This window comes from Schistocerca americana, chromosome 2 (genome assembly GCF_021461395.2).
Source record: "Schistocerca americana isolate TAMUIC-IGC-003095 chromosome 2, iqSchAmer2.1, whole genome shotgun sequence".
Taxonomy (NCBI): Eukaryota; Metazoa; Arthropoda; class Insecta; order Orthoptera; family Acrididae; genus Schistocerca; species Schistocerca americana.
Window position 1 is genome coordinate 505,894,331 of NC_060120.1, and position 16,968 is coordinate 505,911,298.

The 16,968-nt window shown below is 44.2% G+C and overlaps 1 protein-coding gene across 1 annotated transcript in view; it reads right to left on the minus strand.

Annotated features, from left to right (window-relative positions):
- LOC124595086 (juvenile hormone esterase-like) overlaps nt 1-16,968 on the minus strand; it is a 66,325-nt gene that overhangs the window by 6,442 nt on the left and 42,915 nt on the right. The window contains exon 7 of the mRNA XM_047133676.1: nt 7,092-7,264. Within this exon, the coding sequence (XP_046989632.1) occupies nt 7,092-7,264 (173 nt within the window). The remainder of the gene's footprint in view (nt 1-7,091; nt 7,265-16,968) is intronic.

Consider the following 16,968-nt stretch of genomic DNA (forward strand, 5'->3'; position numbering starts at 1 on the left):
CAGAACCAGTGACGTCACACTGATAATCCGGAGGAGCGTGAACTGTCCGGATCGTGCCGTACGTCACTTAACGCAATCACTAACAACATGTTTCGCTAAACCTTGCTGTGAATTTTGGCCTCTCTCTCACTATGGTTATTTCTTCGGACTGTTTACGTGGAAGTTGATTAGTCTCTGAGGTGGACACGAACTTTCGTAGTATTATCCTTCCTTGTGTGAATATCAAATACTTTTCTTTTTTTAAAAAAAAGGCAGATACACAGGTCGTCAGCAGAGGGAGACTACGACGCTTTCAAAGCGGTCATGTAGAGCGAAATGATCTCGCCCTGGCGCACATCGCAGCAAACTTTACAAGCCGCTTGACATCGGGCAGGGTTTCCCCGTGCAGTCAGAATTTGTAGCGACGTCTGTGGCTGTGCGTGGCTTTTATCGGCCTAACAGTAATGTGCTGTGTGTGTAGTCACACCGATATTCCCGCCCGGCGCTAGAGTTTTGCCGTCTACTAGGCAACTTCTTAGGCAGAATACGTGACTGTACGCTGACGGACCGTAGGCGGAGCGTCTGCCAATGTTGTTTGTTATTTAGTGATCGCGACTGTCACGATCGCCAGTGGAGAGTAGGGAGCTAGGTACTGCGTAGAGAGGTCTCGTCTGATATAAATGTGATGCTCTATTGCTTTGGTGCATGACGGTTACGGACACGGGTTTCCATCATCAGTTCATCCTACTCCGCACACGGAAAAACATCGGAGGTTTTACAGGCGTCGAGGAAAACAGTAAACTGCGGGTGGTAGCCTCTAAAATCTCTGATATTTGTTGGTGTGCAGGATAAAAATAAACTTTAGATGGAAACCAGAAATCAAGTGTTACTTCGGTAATTCCGTGGTAAAACACAGCTATTTCCTTTCAAGTAAAATGTCTCCCTTGTAGGGGAATATAGGTAATGGATGTAGTAGTACAGCCTGTGGACGCCTGGTTGACGACATATGGGAATTCGGTCAGGTCGCGAGTCGTGCTATGTTAAGGCGACTGCTCGTTATAAGCGGGGGATCCGGTTTCTTATTCCGGTCCTGTACAATTTTTCACTGTCGTCATTTCGTTATATGGCTGACGACTCCCTACGTTCACAATTGCGAATACATTTAATGTATTTAGACAAATCATCCGCTCTGTGTTGTCGTATCGAATCAGTGAGCTCATGCAGATAGGCAACTCGGTGAACAGATTTGCAAAGCTGTCTGCATTACGGCTTGTCGTAGCTGTGACTTGAATAATCTGGACGTATGTACACTGCTGGCCATAAAATTGCTGCACCAAGAAGAAATGCAGATGCATTGGACAAATATATTATACTAGAACTGACATGTGATTACATTTTCACGCATTTCGGTGCATAGATCCAGAGAAATCAGTACCCAGAGCAACCAATTCTGGCCGTAATAACGGCCTTGATACGCCTGGGCATTTGAGTCAAACAGAGCTTGGATGGCGTGTACAGGTACAGCGGCCCATGCAGCTTCAACACGATACCGCAGTTCATCAAGAGTAGTGACTGGGGTATTGTGACGAGCCACTTGCTCGGCCACCATTGACCACAAGTTTTCAATTGGTGAGTGATCTGGAGAATGTGCATCCAGAAAGGCCCGAACAGGACCTGCAACATGCGGTCGTGCATTATCCTCCTGAAATGTAGGGTTTCGCAGGGATCGAATGAAGGGTAGAGCCACGGGTCGTAACACATCTTAAATGTAACGTCCACTGTTCAAGGTGCCGTCAATGCGAACAAGAGGTGACCGAGACGTGTAACCAATGGAACCCCATACCATCACTCCGGGTGATACCGCCAGTATGGCGATGACGAATACACGCTTCCAATGTGTGTTCACCGCGATGTCGCCAAACACGGATGCGATCATCATGATACTGTAAACAGAACCTGTATTCATCTCAAAAAATGACGTTTAGCGATTCGTGCACCCAGGTTCGTCGTTGAGTACCCAAAAATAGCTCTGAGCACTATGGGACTTAACTGCTGTGGTCATCAGTCCCCTAGAACTTAGAACTACTTAAACCTAACTAACCTAAGGACATCACAAATATCCATATCCCGAGGCAGGATTCGAACGTGCGACCGTAGTGGTCTGATAGTCTATGCTGCTGCAAACGTCGTAGAACAGTTCGTGCAGATGGTTGTTGTCCAGAAAACGTCCCCATCTGCTGACTCAGGGATCGAGACGTGGCTGCACGATCCGTTACAGCCATGCGGATAAGATGCCTGTCATCTGGACTGATAGTGAAAAGATGCCGTGGAATCCAGTACGGTGTTCCGTATAACCCTCCTGAACCCACCGATTCCACACTCTTCTAACAGTCATTGGATCTCGACCAACGCGAGCAGCAGTGCCGCGATTCGATAAACCGCAATCGCGATAGACTACAATCCGACCTTTATCAATGTCGGAAACGTGATGGTACGCATTTCTCCTCCTTAGACGAGGCACCGCCACAACGTTTCACCAGGCAACGCCGGTCAACTGCTGTTTGTGTATGAGAAATCGGTTGGAAACTCTCCTCAGGTCAGTACGTTGTAGGTGTCGCCACGGGCGCCAAACTTGTGTGAATGCTCTGAAAAGCTGATCATTTGCGTATCGCAGCATCATCTTCCTATCGGTTAAATTTCGCGTCTGTAGCACGTCATCTTTGTTGTGCAGCAATTTTAATGACCGGTAGTGTATAATGGGCGCTCGAAAAGTATCTTTTTGACGGCGTTGTTGCGACGTGCATGTAACGTAGCACGACTCCGAAGCAGGCGTATAAGCACCGACATGGAAGCAAGGGATTAGTGATGCATTCTTGTCTTCCCGACGTGACTGCGGTAATTGTGGATACGTCAACTTTGGCGACATTATTATCAAATGCGTCCCAACGTGATCAATACGCTGTTACTCTTTTTATCTGCCGAAGAGAAAACATCGTTAGACATGCATCTCAAAATGAAGAATGTGTATGGGGTAGCATGTCTGTCGGAAGCCACCGTTGTGGAATGTTGCGCCAAGGGATGGTGCTGCTTCATGGTTACTAACATCACCATATCACAAATGTCGTAAAGCAGAAGTTAAGCCAACTGAAGTGAGAGACACTCGAGCACGTGCCATAGAGTCCTGATGAGCCCTCTTCCCACCATGAGATCATCAGCTTTGATCCCCTAAAGAAGACGTCTGTAGGCTCGACTATTCGTGGATTCCTTTCGGACCGGGGAGTGCGGCAGGCAGGTACAGACTTCTTCACGCAGCAGGACACGGTGTTTTACCAAAAGGGAATCTTCCATCTGGTGCGTCTTGGAATGTTTGCCTCAATGCTCACAACAATTTGGCTTGACTGGCATACCAGTTCTGGACTGAAAGGCCTTCGAACAGAACTTATTTTTCAACCCCTTAGTTAGTCGCATCAAAATCGGTGTACGTACTGAGCACCCATACCCTGTGGTAGAAGCCTTGAGAGAAGCCCTATCAGCTGCTATTTTTCTATTCTGTGTACATCTAGTCATTTTAGCAAATTTGTCTTCTAAATGAAAACTTTATAACACACGAGCTGACAAACCCGGCACTAACTCGGTATTCTTTTTGTCAATTTCGTATTAGAGACTAAAACAAAAAAAACATTGTGTTTTTGGTGTAATATCGAGAAAATTTCATTCACTTGTATTCTTGAAAACACCTTTTACAATTATGAAACAGTCTTACAAAAAAATAAGTGTAATATACACATGTATAAATACAGTAACCCGGACTTTTTCTTTACACTGGTCACAGATTCTTCACTGGTCTACATTGTGATTTTGTAAACGTCCCTATGGCCACGCCTCTTTATAGCTCTAAGGATCGCTATCTTTTTCACCTGCAACTGTTTGCGCTTAACAGTTGATACCTGTCAAGAACGCTGTCAGCTGTCAAGGATTTCTTTACGTTGACTCGACAGCACGTTGTCTCAGTAGTAAAGAATAATTGTAAATGGATGATACATCATTTTTCATGCATCTCAGGGTTTATGAAGACACACCTCTTGAACAACGTGTCATAAAATAATAGATCTGTGTAGGTACATTCAGTGGCATATCTGGATACTGTCTGCAAAATATATTGCTACTTGAGATTGTAGCAAAGAAGTCATAAATTTAAACGTCATGAATGATGCGGCAGTTTTTCAAGTTGTTCAGTGCTGATGACGTCCTATCCTGAGATCTGTGTGTCCTACAACGATACAATTATGTAGGTGCATTCAGCGGCGTATGGGAATACTGCCTGTAAAATGTGTCGTGAATAGAGTTAGTAGCAACGAAGTAATAGATTTAACCGACATGCAGAATGCGGCATTTTTTCATGCATCTCACTGTTTATGACGTCATATCTTCTGAAACATGCTAGGCTTTATGACATAATTTATTAGGTGCATTTAGTCGAATATGTGAATAGCGTCTTCTAAGTTTATTGCGAGTACAGTTAGTAGCACAAAAGTAATAAATTTAAACGTCATGCATGTTGCGGCAGTTTTTCACGCATCTCGTTGTATACGTCATACTTCTTGAGCTATAATACGAAGGTGGTTCTTACCCCCATAGCAATTCTTGACTGAAACAAAGGGCTGTGTATACCAAGGCTGGTTGAAATCGGTCCAGTCGTTTAGTTTTACCTTTCTACATACCTACATACACAGGTACATACACTGACGCAAAACATTACGACCACTGCCCATCGCGACGTTCGGTGGCGCCTCGTGGCATTGCGGGCACGTGACGAGGTAACACGAGTATGTAAGCGGAACAGACACGGACAGCGAAGATATGGGCTGAAAATGGGTAAATCCATTGAGATAAGCTTCATTGACAACGAGAAGATTATTATTACGCAGAGCCTCTAAACGATTATCTCGAAAAAAGCGAAGCTGGTGGAATATTCAAGTGCTACTGTCATTAGCATTTACGGAAAGAGTTGAAATGACAGGGAAACCACCACTAATCTCTCAATGGTTTGATGTTTTCCACTCTTCACGGAACGTGGAGTTCGGAGGCTTGCCTGCTCTGTAAAGTGGGTTAGGTGCTCATCTGTGGCATCCCTGCCGAACGAGCACAGCGCTTGTGAACGCACAAGTGTTTCGGAGCACACTTTTCATCGTACTTCGTTGAACGTGGAACTCCGCTGAAGACTACCCTTACGTGTTTCTATGTTGACCCAACGACATTGTCAGTTACGACTGCAGCGGGCACGGAGCCATCGGGATTTGACGGTCGATCAGTGGAAACGGTTCGACTATCCGGGTTAATCATATTTTCTACACTAGATTGATCGTCAAGTCTCCACAAACGCCGCCATCGAGGTGAGCAATGGCTCGAAACGAGTAGCGCGGCATGAACGCAGCCTGGTGGGAGCAGTATTATGCTGTGGGAGACATTCTCCTAGGCTTGCGTGGTATCTATTATGGTAATCGAAGTCACGCTGACAGCTGCGGACCATCTACGTGCCTTTGATTTTGATGTGTTCCCCGACAGCCATGTCATCTTACGGCAGTGTAATTGTCCGTGCCTCGGAGCCAAAACCATGATACAGTGGCTTTAGTGGCATTAGGGTGAACTCACATTGATGCCTAGGCTTCAAAATTCACCTGATGTAAATGCTATGGAGTCGTTATCGGGTGCCATTACTGAGCACGTAAATGACACACTGTGATGCTCGTGTTATCCGTACCGCAGCAGTACTATGTCTACAGCAAACCCAGAGCATGTATTCACTCCTAAAAATTCGATATTTTTATTGCCAAAGCTGTTAGCGTGGGACGACATGTGTAACTTCCTTTCAGAAGATCCCTCGTAAACACAAACGTAAGATATTTAAAGAACTGTACATTCTAAATGTAAGAAAGTCTTCAGATGAGAAGGCGGTGAGCGGAAGTAAAGAACAAAAAATAAAATGAACATAATTGATGACGAGCATCCACTAGTTATGAAGAATGGAAATTGGAGTGCTATTTTTTCACAAAGTGCCTTTTTCGGTGTTTTTCTGTTCTCGGTACTTGTCGCTTGTTCCTTCATCAGGTGACAAATCAAGTAGAAAGTCTTTCAAACATGCTTTAGTAGATGAATTATGGTCTTTAGGCCCAAATATAGTTTCCTCTGATGTTCCAAAATTTAAGAAAGTGATTTTTGTTCATTTCAGTTCTACCAGCTAAAACCTAATGTTGTATTTCTGTTCTAATGTTGTATCTCTGTACTTGTATCGTCACGTACGTAACGTAGTGCCTCAATAGTAATGGCAAAAACTACTGACATTTTTAAGAGTGTGTCTGTGTGCCAGGTATAAGCTGATTATTACAAAGAATAAAACGACAACCAGCCATGTTAACATTGCTATTTATTTACACAACCATCGCCGATAACAGTTTCGAACTGACAGTTTGTCCTTAGGCGGCAGTTCACATTACATTAAAATCGTTGTTGTTTATGTTAGTCGTTGGAAAAAAAAAACAGGCAGATAATATGAACAACAAGAATTTTAATGAAGGTAAACATATTTGTTCGAAACTGGTAACGGCAATAATTGTGTAAATACGAGTACATAAGATGACTGTTGTTATTTTCTTTGGGAGAATCAGCTTGCAAAAACTTCGTTATTGGCGCTTAGACCCAGTCCGTTTCCTGGTGCGACACTTAGAACGTTGTTAAAGAAGTGTATATTTACTAATTTGTTTCGTTATTTTTTTCTCTGATGCAGCGTGCAGCATAGTTCTGTGGCGTAAATGTTTTCAATCTTTTGGTTACAAATCAGCCATGTATAGAGAGAAACTCTTTTTACATTCTACTTATTGTTGAGAAATATGGTCTTTAAGACGTTTTCGCTTCCACTCTTTCATTGCATTAGGCTATAGTGGAACACTAGACTTGTGTTATTTCATTTAAAAACATTTTGTTACAAATTTTCCCAAAATTTCACTGATAAATATTGAGTGTGTTTCGCTGCAATAAAATAATACTTACATTCATGAAGTATGTCTAAGAAAAAAACAGAAGAAATTAACGATATTAATTAGCTTGTCACTTACATCAGCATACATTTCTACGGTTGAATCTTCCAGGGGCTGGTTTTCAAAGTAGAACCTCTTGATGTCTCGAGCAATGGTGATGCGTTCCTCCCTCTTAATGGGGATGCTAGCTGGCAACAGCCTCTGGAAGTTTGCGTTGAGCTCCCGCATAGCTCCCTTGTTCTCCGTCAGTTCTGGTGAAAGCAATTAAAATTTCTCTTCACTGGACCATACAAATGACAAGAATGAAGTAATCTTTCGCAGGGGGAGAAAGGAAATATATTTCGGAATGGTTCGGAGAGGTGGGAAGATTACAGCTGGATTACATTGTTGACAGATAGAGGTTCCGGAATCATATATATGATAGTAAAGTATGTCTTGGAGCATAATTTAGTAAAAAGAACAGTCAGGTAAGTTGTACTACAACCATAGGTACAAGAAAAGTAATTGCGAGGAGGAGGAGGAGGAGATTAGTGTTTAACGTCCCGTCGACAACGAGGTCATTTGAGACGGAGTAATTGCGAAGAACTACTTGAGCCTGTCAGCTAAAGAAGGAAAGAGGGGAATATAGCAAAAGCCACTTACAACTGAAATAAATAGAATGTGCAGGAAATCCAAAATGAAGTAGCTGCGGGAAAATGTGATGAAACCGAAAAATGAAATGGTCGTCGGAAGATCTAACTTAGATTATGGAAATGTCAAAATAATCTTTAGTGAAATTAAAGTAACATTCAAAATGGCTCTAAGCAGTATGGGACTTAACATCTGAGGTCATCAGTCCCCCAGACTTAGAACTACTTAAACCTAACTAACCTAAGGACATCACACACATCCATGTCCGAGACAGGATTCGAACCTGGGACCGTAGCAGCCGCGTGGTTCCGGAATGAAGCGACTAGAACCGCTCGGCCACCGCGACCAGCTTAAAGTAAGGATGGAAACATTGTGAGTGCAACGGGAATTCCACTGCTAAACACAAAGTTGAGAGTAGATACGTTGAAAGAGTACACTGAACAAAAGGGAGCATTTGTTTGGTTGCGTCACTGGAGAAGAAATGAGAGTCGAGAAGGAAGACTTGAGTTGGGGGGACACAATATTGGAATATAACAGAGCTTTACCTGATTTGCAAACTGGTAATGTAGAAGGGCTATATATATATATATATATATATATATATATATATATATATATATATATATATATATATATATATATATATATCCGAATTTCTAATATCAAGGGGGATAAGTGGCAAGCAAATGACTGTTAAAACTGATTTATGGAATTTATGAATGTATTGACATATCATAGAATTTCGGAGAAGTATCGTGCATTCTGTGCTGCCGTATGCTATCGCCAGTACACCGGTCGGAAAAGATAGAGCGCGAAGATTGATAGTACGTGCCCGATCAAGTGCGGCAATAACGAGAGATGCCAGAGTCAGACTCGGAAGCAACATGCCACCAACGTCCTCTCGACCACAAGTAGTTAGATCTCCTCAGCTGACCGGAGGGCCTCAGTCACTCACTAACTCGGTCACTAGGACACTGACTCGACTCACTATTCCACTTGACGTCTATCAGTGCATATCGCAGGCTGTGACAGTGCATAGCGGCCAGATCGAGACTAGCAGGAAGAGTAAAGAGTGTATTAGCAAGAGTATCGATATTGTCTGCAAGAGAACTATTATGGAGGAGCTTGTACCACAACACCGAGCGAGGTGGCGCAGTGGTAGCACACTGGACTCGCATTCGGGAGGACGACAGTTCAATCCCGCGTCCGGCCATTCTGATTTAGGTCTTCCGTGATTTCCCTAAATCGCTCCAGACAAATGCCGGGATGGTTCCTTTGAAACGGCACGGCCGGCTTCCTTCCCCATCCTTCCCTAATCCGATGAGACCGATGACCTCACTGTTTGATCTTTTACCCCAGCCAACCCAACCCTTGTACCGCAACACATGGACTATTGAAGTTAAGTAGCTTCTCGTTAATGTAAATAAAGAGTCCTGTTAATCCAAGTGTGCATGTGTGTTGAACACCGGCCACCCATAACAACATCATCTCCTTTTCTTCCTTTGGTATAAGACTCTACAGTGGCGACGAGGACCCTAGTGTGGCGACGAGGATGATACGGAGGCGACGACGACAGTTCAGTAGCAATAGAAGTTAATCAACCTGGTCGAGGATTTTACTTGCTTCTCTTGTGTTTTAGCTTGCAGGAGTGATCGTGTTCCCCTTCGCTTATGTTTTGTTGTTTTCTTGCATGTATTCCAGGATGGGAGCCACGGAACTACACTACTGGCCATTAAAGTGCTACACCACGAAGATGACGTGCTACAGACGCGAAATTTAACCAATAGGAAGAAGATGCTGTCATACGCAAATGATTAGCTTTGTACAAGGTTGGCGCCGGTGGCGACACCTACAACGAGGTGATATGAGGGAAGTTTCCAACCGATTTCTCATACACAAACAGCAGTTGACCTGCGTTACCTGGTGAAACGTTGTTGCGGTCCCTCGTCTAAGGAGGAGAAATGCGTACCATCACGTTTCCGACTTTGATAAAGGCCTTATTGTAGCCTATCGCGAATGCGTTTTATCGTATCGCGAAATTGCTGCTCGCGTTGGTCGAGATCCAATGACTGTTAGCAGAAATGGAATCGGTGGGTTCAGGAGGTTAATACGGAACGCCGTGCTGGATCCCAATGGCATCGTATCACTAGCAGTCGAGATGACGGACATCTTATCCGCATGGCTGTAACGGATCGTGCAGTCACGTCTCGATACCTGAGTCAACAGATGGGCACGTTTGCAAGACAACAACCATCGGCACGAAAAGTTCGAAGACGTTTGCAGCAGTATGGACTATCAGCTCGAAGACCATGGCTGCGACTACCCTTGACGCTGCATCACAGGCAGGAGCGCTTGCTATGGTGCACTCAACGACGAACCTGGTTGCACGAATCGCAAAACGTCAGTTTTTCGGGTGAATACTGGTTCTATTTACAGCATCATAATGGTCGCATCCGTGTCTGGCGACATCGCGGTGAACGAACATTGGAAGCGTGTATTCGTCATCGCCATACTGGCGTATCACCCAGTGTGACGGTATGGGGTGCCATTGGTTACACGTCTCGGTCACCTCTTGTTCGCATTGACAGCACTTTGAACAGTGGACGTTGCATTTCAGATGTGTTACGACCCGTGGCTCTACCCATCATTCGATCCCTGCGAAACCCTACATTTCAGGAGGATAATGCACGACCGCATGTTGCAGGTCCTGTACGGGCCTTTCTGGATACAGAAAATGTTCGACTGCTGCCCTGGCCAGCACATACTCCAGATCTCTCACCTATTGAAAACGTCTCGTCAACGGTGGCAGAGCAACTGGCTCGTCAAAATACGCCAGTCACTACTCTTGATGAACTATGGTATCGTGTTGAAGCTGCATGGGCAGCTATACCTGTACACGCCATCCAAGCTCTGTTTCACTCAACACCCAGGCATATCAAGGCCGTTATTACGGCCAGCGATGGTTGTTCTGGGTACTGTTTTCTCAAGATCTATGCACGCAAATGGCGCGAAAATGTAATCATATGTTAGTTCTAGTATAATATATTTGTCCAATGATTACCAGTTTATCATCTGCATTTCTTCTTGGTGTAGCAATTTTAATGGCCAGTAGTGTAATCAATTTTTTTTTCTTTTCGGAGGCTTTACTTGCTTTTTGCTACAATGTGTTTGTGTAAATTATGAATTCCCCGCCCCCTCCACCCACTGCCCACATGCCACTTCCGCAGACGACCAATGTGGTGGATCTAACACAAGCTTTTCATTTTCAGTTCCAACAAATTTCTACCCTACTGACGACGGTACAACGTCTTTTGGCTGCACAACCTGCATCGATAGCACAACCGACCAACCAACCAATCAAATGCCGCCAAACGACATGGAAATTTAACGACACATAGGAGGAATAGCTCGAATACCTGTCTCAGTTCCAAGTACATTGTTAAGTTCAACATATTAAAGGTACTGTAAAGTTAAAACGCTTCCTTTATATTGCGGGGTCCCCAGTATTCAGATTAATACAAAAACTTTTCCCAACAGCGTCTCCCGACGAACTTAGCCGTGACAAAGTAACCGCTGCATTAACTCAGTACTATGACCAGCAAGCTCAAGTAGCTGCAGCTAGATATCAGTTCTCTCGTTTTCAGGAAAAGCTGGTACACAGAACTAATAGGCATGTCTAGGAAGTGTAAACTGAAGTGTGGTTGTGGCAACTTTTACTGTGATCTCATGATACGAGATGCAATAACGTTCAGTGTCCCATTTGGTAGAATACGGGAAGAAATCTTAAAGTACTCTGATCCATCATATTCGCAAGTATTGCAAAACTTAGAGCAATAAGATTAGGGTGTCATAGCGGCCGATCAGTTTGACCAGGCCCAGATTTGTTGGGCCGAGTCGCCCATTGTTCGCGATCACTCAAAGCAGCCACAACAACGAGCGCGTACACAGCCGTGCGGACAGCCACATCAACATGTAAACACTCCTTTCAATTTAGTGAAGTCTTGCCATAGATGTTTTGCTCGCCATAAAAGACAAGGATGCACACCACGTAATGCAACGCCATATCAAAGGAGTTTGGTTTCAACGGCACGAAAACGCCAATTTTGCCCGCTCCCAGGGAGACCGGGCTCGTGCACATGCGGTAAACGCTATGTTTTCAAAACCTAAAACATGTTCTGACAAAAGTAAGCTTAAGGTTGTGCCTCTTTCTCGGCCTAGTGCTGTGCAACGACATTCTAACAAACAATTTGTCTCATTACGAAATTCGGACCGGGTCGTGTGAACTTTCAGTTAGGCGTAGGTGCCTCAGTAACTTTGCTTCATCGTTCCACGTAAGTACAGGCTCACCACGCTTTTCTAAATCTAGCAAGCACCTGACTGCTTACAATGGATAGGAAATTCCTGTCCTTGGACAGCGTAATTGACCTGCCAATTACAAACTTCTTACTAGGACTGTGTTTTCTACAGTGAGAACATATTTGGTTTAGATGCCTTTGACTTGTTTGGACTTAGCATTCAAGACTATGAACTTTCAGCGTTAGTGTCACCAAAAGACAGCGTAGTTTGCTTGGTTAAAGAGTTTCCTGATCTATATTCAGAAGCAAAAGCTAATACCTTTGTAGCGCATTTTACATTGCAAGACAATGCACAACCTAAGTTTTTCCGGGTCCGCCCAGTTCCAATTGCTTTAAGAAACAAAGTAGCCAGTGAATCGAAAGACTTGCAAGATAACGGTGTCATTGCTCCCTGTTAAGCTAGTCAATGGGCAAGTGCTCTCATCTTGTTGCCTAAACCTGGTCACATTCACGTTTGTGTTGACTTAAAGTCTACAGTAGTTGACAGTTATCCGTTACCTCGTCCTGAGGAACTCATGGACAGGCGTTGTGCAAGACGTTACTTTTCTAACACAGGCTTGCGTTATGCCTACTTGCAAATTCCATTGGATGAAGAATAACAGCCGGCCGGTGTGGCCGAGTGGTTCTAGGCGCTACAGTCTGGAACCAGGCGACCGCTACGGTCGCAGGTTCGAATCCTGCCTCGGGCATGGATGTGTGTGATGTCCTTATGTTAGTTAGGTTTTAAGTAGTTCTAAGTTCTAGGGGACTGATGACCTCAGGTGTTAAGTCCCATAGCGCTCAGAGCCATATGAACCATTTTCATTTGAAGAATCACAGAAAGCGTTTGTTGTAAATACACACTTAGGACTTTTATGTATTCGCGTTTGCCCTTAGGCAGTGTTTCCGCAACCGGCAATTTTGCAACGTTATTTGGAACTGCTGCATGTTATTCAAACTACATTGACGATACTGTCGTCTCAGGTCGCACAACATAGGAACACATTACTAATTTGTCTACTCTTTTTCGAGTGTGACCACAAGCAGGACTCAAGTGTCGTCTCGAAAAGTGTCACTTTTTCAGACTGAAGTAAAGTACTTAGGTCATGTGATAAACAGTCTGGGTGTACACCTCCTCCAGTTTCATTTGCTTACAATCCCAGATCTGCCTGTTCTTCGCAATGTGTGAACCGCAACCAGTACTAGGTATTGTGCTTGCGTCGCAAAAATGTGTTGATTAAAGACTGTCAAGACACATTTCATAAATTTAGAAATGCCTTCCTTAGTGAGAGGTGTTTAGTGCATTTTGACCCTGCTAAGCCAATAGTTTCGCAAGTCGACGCTTCTTCCTACGGAATCGGGGCTGTGCTTTTGCACAGACTCGGTGCACAAGACAGACCTATTGCCTTGCCTCAAAGTTGTTAACTCAAATTCAGTGCAATTACTCTCGAATTGAAGAAGAGGCTCTCGTTATTGTGTATGATGTGACCAAATTCCATCACTGTTTGTATGGTAGCAAGTTCTATTTACTTAGAGATCACAAGTTTTTGGAGTCCTTATTTCATCCGTCGACGCCGGTTTCTACGCACACTGCGTGTTGTTGTTCGCAGTTGATGCTGTAATTTACCGTCTAGTAGGGTCATCCGAAGACCAGTATCAGCTGCAAAGCGATTTAGAAAAGATTGTTGTATGGTGTGGCAGGTGGCAGTTGACGCTAAATAACGAAAAGTGTGAGGTGATCCACATGAGTTCCAAAAGAAATCCGTTGGAATTCGATTACTCAATAAATAGTACAACTCTCAAGGCTGTCAATTCAACTAAATACCTGGGTGTTCAAATTACGAACAACTTCAGTTGGAAAGACCACATAGATAATATTGTGGGGGAGGTGAGCCAAAGGTTGCGTTTCATTCGCCGGACACTTAGAAGATGCAACAAGTCCACTAAAGAGACAGCTTACGCTACACTCGTTCGTCTTCTGTTAGAATATTGCTGCGCGGTGTGGGATCCTTACCAGATGGGATTGACGGAGGACATCGAAAGGGTGCAAAAAAGGGCAGCTCGTTTTGTATTATCAGGTAATATGGGAGAGAGTGTGGCACATATGATACGCGACTTGGGATGGAAGTCATTAAAGCAAAGACGTTTTTCGTCACGGCGAGATCTATTTACGAAATTTCAGTCACCAACTTTCTCTTCCGAATGCGAAAATATTTTGTTGAGCCCACCCTACATAGGTAGCAATGATCATCAAAATAAAATAAGAGGTATCAGAGCTCGAACAGAAAGGTTTAGGTGTTTGTTTATCCCGCGCGCTGTTCGGGAGTGGAATGATTGTGGTTCGATGAACCCTCTGCCAAGCACTTAAAAGTGAATTGTAATCATGTAGATGTAGATGTAGTAAACTGCAACTTTTCGCTTTGTTGCTTTCGCAGTATCAGTATGAAATTGCGCACAGACCTACGTCAAAGCAAGGCATTGGCCCAGACTCTGATTTTGATGCATGTGCCGCATCTCGTTGTCAAATTTCTGGGCAGGACTCTGAACTGCTGGAATCATTGGCCTTGCACTAGAGAAAAATAGCACAGGCCACTGCAGCAGACCCAGATCTCAAGATGTTGTTAGGTTACATTCGCAAGTCTTGGCCTCGTTCATTGAACACTATTCACAACTCAGTTGTGCTCCGCCGATATTTTGCACGCCGGCATTGCCTTTCAGTTCAACAGCGTGTGATTCTAGTTCAAAATGACGGTGGACGATCGCATTCGCTTATTCAGGAAGTGTTACATAAGGATGTGTTGTGACTGATCCACCAAGGACATGTGAGAATTGTTCGCACTAAACAGCATGGCGGCACTGTACCTGGCAAGGCATGGACGCCCACATTGAACATATGACGTCACAGTGTCGCGCATGTGCGGGAAACCAATCAGCTTGGCCATAGACGTTTTCATCTTGACCTAAGACTCAATCGCCATGGCAACGAGTGCACAAAGACTTTGTAGAACCAGTTTGGAACACTCATTGGCTCATAGTGGTAGACTGTTGTAGCAAGTTCTCATTTGCATTGAACTCCTCCACATAAGGTAGCACCATTCAAACGTTGTCTTCCATAAATTACATAGAAGTTTTGCCAGAAGTACTTTTGTCGGACAACATACCACAGTTTACTTTACGTGATTTTGTACAGTTTTGCGAACGAAATGGCATTCGTCATCTAACAAGTGCTCCGTTTCACCCCCAGTCCAACAGAGAAGCAGAACGCTTCGTACGCACATTTAAATGACGGATGGCCAAGCTTCGCACCACCCACGCACGGGAACAGGTGCTCTCGCCTCCTATTGCTGCCACCCACGAAACGGTCCATCACCTTCTTAACTTCTGCATGGCCGTCGCCATCGGTAGCTGCTACCTTTGCTACACCCACCGCAGCATCCGGCGCCACCAGTTGTCCCCAAGTATCACTTTGCACCGTCGACCTTGTTCTTTTCAGGCTATATGGCAAGCGTGGGCGCTGTGAAAGAGGCGTGAACCAGGAACGCACTGGCTCTTTTATTTAGTTGACTGCAGGTCCCGATGGTTTGTAGCGCCACCGCCGGAACGAAGTTCGTGCGTGTCATCCTCCTCAGTGATTCTGCTGCTTCCCATAAATTCACGGCCTCACAGGAGCACGCGGCCTTCGCAGCCGCCCACTTGTGCCACCAGGGCGTCGCAGGAGGAGCGGGTCGACGATGTGCCCCCACCTCCGCCGCCCCCCCGCCGTCGCCGTCGCCGTCATCACCGCAGGACATGCCCTCAGGCCTAGACATGTGCCATCGCAGCAGTTTTCCGGAGGATGTTCCTGTCACCTCGGTAGCCAGATGGTGGGGTACAGTCGGGAGTATACTTTTTTCTTTCATTTACACGTCAAGTTCCGTAGGACTAAATTGAGGAGCAAATCTCTGAGGTCATGGAACGTGTCAGTACATCAAATTATAACGTAAATGAAATAAAAGATAAAAATAAAAGTTTATGAACCAAAAAAAAGTCTTTCCATTAAGTAAACGCAATCGACTATACAACAAGAATAAGTTTAATTTTTCAAGGAACTTTTCGGGAGAATAGAAGAATTGCGCCATGAGGAAACCCTTCAGTTTCGATTTGAAAGCGCGTGGATTACTGCTGAGATGTTTGAATTCCAGTGGTATCTTATTGAAAATGGATGCATTAGTATACTGCACACTATTCTGCACAAGAGTTAAGGAAGTCCGATCCAAATGCAGGTTGGATTTCTGCCGAGTATTAACTGAGTGAAAGCTACTTATTATGGGGGATAAGCTAATGACAGTAAGGAATATATATATTGAGAAGCCAATGTCAAAATACCCAGACTCGTGAACAGGGTTCGACAAGAGGTTCGTGAACCTACACCACCCGTTGCCCGAAGAGCCCGTTTCTGATCCCAAAATATCCTTTTAGAATGGGAAGAGCTACCTAAAATATAATACCATACGAAATAAGCGAATCAAAATAAGCAAAGAAAACTAATTTTCCTGTCGAACGATCACTCGCGTGAGATATCGTTCGAATAGTAAAAATGGCAGCATTAAGCCTTTTAACAAGATCTTGGACGTGGGCTTTCCACGGCAGTTTACTATCTATCTGAACACCTACAAATTTGAACTGTTCAATTTCAGTAAACATATGGCAATGTACGAAATTAAAACGTCAGGTTTTGTTGAATTGTGTATCAGAAACTGTAAAAACTGAGTCTAACTGTGATTTAGAGTTAGTCTATCTTCTACAAGCCATGAACGTAGGTCATGAACAGCACTATTTGAAACCGATCCAACGTTGCACACAACATCCTTTACCACCAAGCTAGTGCCATCAGCTAACATAAATATTGTTGAGTTATCAATAACACTAGAGGGGATATCATTTACATAAATAAGGAACAGGAGTGGCCCCAATATTGATCCCAATTTTGTAAGCCCTCTGCTTGACAGTAC